Below are 3,028 nucleotides of genomic sequence, written 5' to 3'. Positions count from 1 at the left end.
AGGATGGATGAAAAATGTGATGGTAGTGGTATGGTTTTAATTTTATAAAATTAGAGTGGTACGGTTACGAATAGACGAATTGTAATAGCATTTTTCTGAATAGCCACATTTGCAATGGCATGAATTAAATTAACCCTATATTCTACTAGGAGGGAACCCTAGCTAGTTTGAAGTCAACAATTTATATTCAAAAACATTCTGGAGAGTGGCATCTCACTTCCTCTGTGGCTATAAATAGCAGTACAAGTAGGTAGCCTTGTTGCTCCCTTGTGGATCTCATCACCTTTCTTTGTCCCCTTCTCTCTTTTCACTCACCTCCTCCACTCTACTCACCTACAGATATCGCCACCACGCCAATGCAAGCTCGAACTAGCAGCAAGCAACGGCCAATGGACGACGGAGCCAAGAGCGGCGGCGGCGGTGGCGGCCGGACGAAGCGGCTCAAGGACCGCCTCGCCCGGCTGCTCCTCCTCCGCTCGCCGTGCAGCTCCTCCTCCTCCACCTCCACCACCTTCACCGCCGCCACCAATGTGTCGACAACGACGACGACGACGACGGCGTCCTCGACAGCCACCACCGCCGCTTTCCTCCCCCGCGTCGAGCCCTTCTCCGCCGCGCTTGACCTCCTCCGCCACCCTCCTCAGGAGGAGGAGAAGAAGGATATAAACCGGCGGAATAGCTCCCGCCGCCGCGGCCATTTCAAGCCGAAGCTGTCGTCCAACCCCTACGGCTTCACCACCTCCGACGACGACGGCGAGGGCGCCGACGGCGACGACGACGACGACGACAACGACGGCACGGAGGCCTTCTTCTCCTCGAGAAGCCTCGTCTCCTCCGACTCCTCCGGCTTCTACGCGTGCTCCTCCAAGCAGCAGCTTCTTCCCCACAAGAGCAAGGCGAACCGCCACCGCCACCACCGTCGCCACCGGCAGCAGAAGCCGACGACGACGCGGCGCCGGCGCCGGCGAGCGTCGGGCTGCGTGGACGACGCGTGCAGCGTGAGGGACGCCGCCGCGTTCCGGCCGCTGGTGTCGACGACGGCGGAGGAGGAGGTGAGGAAGGGCCTCGCGGTGGTGAAGCGGTCGAGCGACCCGTACGGCGACTTCCGGGAGTCCATGGCGGAGATGATCGTGGAGCGGCAGGTGTTCGCGGCGGCGGAGCTGGAGCGGCTGCTCCGGTCGTACCTGTCCCTCAACCCGCCGCGCCTCCACCCCGTCATCCTCCAGGCATTCTCCGACATCTGGGTCGTTCTCCGCGGCGGCTAGCCAGCTAGCGAGCTCGCCGGCGTTGTGGTAGCCATTGTACTCCGGCCATCTCGCCGGTGCATGGCTAGCGCTGTAGTGTGTGTACGGTTTTCATGAGGTTAATTGGCTGTAGTGAGCTACTGTTAACTGTTAATTTCACGCAGCTTGCATGCATCTGATGTCTCGTGGTTGTCGGACGAAATTTTCATTTATATATCTGCATCGATGTAACATAGTACTCCCTCCGTTTCGAAATGTTTGACACCATTGACTTTTTTAAACATGTTTGACTGTTCGTCTTATTCAAAAAATTTAAGTAATTCTTAATTCTTTTCCTATCATTTGATTTATTGTTAAATATATTTTTATGTAGGCATATAATTTTACATATTTCACAAAATTTTTTGAATAAGACGAACGGTCAAACATGTGCTAAAAAGTCAACGGTGTCAAACATTTCGAAACGGAGGGAGTATAAATTTTCATTGTTTATTCCGCTATGAAAGTTTAATGGCACCGTGTTTAGTTCTAAACTTTTTCTTCAAACTTCTAATTTTCCATCACATTAAAACTTTCCTACACATAAACTTTCAACTTTTCCGTCACATCGTTCCAATTTCAACCAATATTCCAATTTTAGCGTGAACTAAACACACCCTGGATTTTGTACAAATATGGGGATGTCTCGCCATCGACCTGGCTCTCTCCAAAGAGGAAGATTGGTGAGGACCTAGCACCCACATGTCAATTTAATATGACATTCCTCCTAACTGTATGGACCCACATGTTTTTGGAAGAGAGAACAAAATCTATGTGGTCTATATGAAAGTTCATTATGTGTTCTAAAAATAATCATAAATTAGATCAAAAGTTGACTAATATGGAAAATTGTATGCCAATATAGGTTCTATATGTGCACAATACATGCATATATATACTCTTGCTCAAGTTTTTGAATTGAAAGGTGATAATCCTTGCGTGGACTATTCCAATAGTGGACATAGGTTCATTTGCCTTTAGTGGCATGTGGTTTGGGCTAAGAGAAAATTTCACAATGCCAACGACTATGCCTGTACGTACTACAGGCTGCGTTCGTTCTACATACATTGAATGTTATAAAGTACATCGTTTTCCGTGCGCACGCTTCCCAAACTATAAAATGGTGTTTTTTTAAAAAACTTTTATAGTAAAGTAGTTTTAAAAAATCATATTAATTCATTTTTGAAATTTAAAATAGTTTATACTCAATTAATCATGCGCTAATGGCTTATCTCGTTTTGCGTATCTTCCCAATCTCCTCGATCTCCTATCCCTCGAACTCACCCTCAGTAAGTTTTGTCCGAACTGAAGAAAATTTGTGTCTACCATTGGACTATTTTGTCACATAATACTCCTTTCAGATTGATAATACTTGTCATTTTGTATAAGGATACGGTCTAAAAAAATAATTTTAACCACTATTTTATATTATAATAATAGAAATATCAACGAATATATGTTTTAGAAGTACCTTTTGAAACTAATCCATACTTACTATCTCAGTATTTTCTAAGGCAGATATTGTAGAAATTATTCATAGTCAAATTTTAAAGTTTAACATCAACCATATCCAAAACGATAAGTATTATCAACCTGAGAAAGTGGTGGCAGACCTAGCGTGTTCTAATATTGACATCCTCTTAATTATCAATTGGTGTACCCATGTGTGTTTGAATTTTATTTTTTTTATGAAAATTATTGCCCATGAGTATATACTCCTACATGAATGATCCTACTATGGAGCA

At 45.3% G+C, this 3,028-nt stretch overlaps 1 protein-coding gene across 1 annotated transcript; it reads left to right on the top strand.

Moving 5' to 3' along the window:
• The first annotated feature begins 289 nt into the window (after positions 1-289).
• On the top strand, positions 290-1,612 carry LOC127774461 (transcription repressor OFP8-like). Its single transcript, XM_052300719.1, has one exon. It carries the CDS (start codon positions 357-359, stop codon positions 1,263-1,265), a length of 909 nt encoding a protein of 302 aa, XP_052156679.1. The 5' UTR covers positions 290-356; the 3' UTR covers positions 1,266-1,612.
• Positions 1,613-3,028: the final 1,416 nt, after the last annotated feature.

Source organism: Oryza glaberrima, chromosome 5, assembly GCF_000147395.1.
Source record: "Oryza glaberrima chromosome 5, OglaRS2, whole genome shotgun sequence".
Classification (NCBI taxonomy): domain Eukaryota; kingdom Viridiplantae; phylum Streptophyta; class Magnoliopsida; order Poales; family Poaceae; genus Oryza; species Oryza glaberrima.
This window is presented reverse-complemented; position numbering and strand designations above follow the sequence as displayed.

Excerpts from the sequence above, each read along its gene's own strand:
- LOC127774461 (XM_052300719.1), top strand. The coding sequence starts at position 357 with ATGCAAGCTCGAACTAGCAGCAAGCAACGGCCAATGGACGACGGAGCC.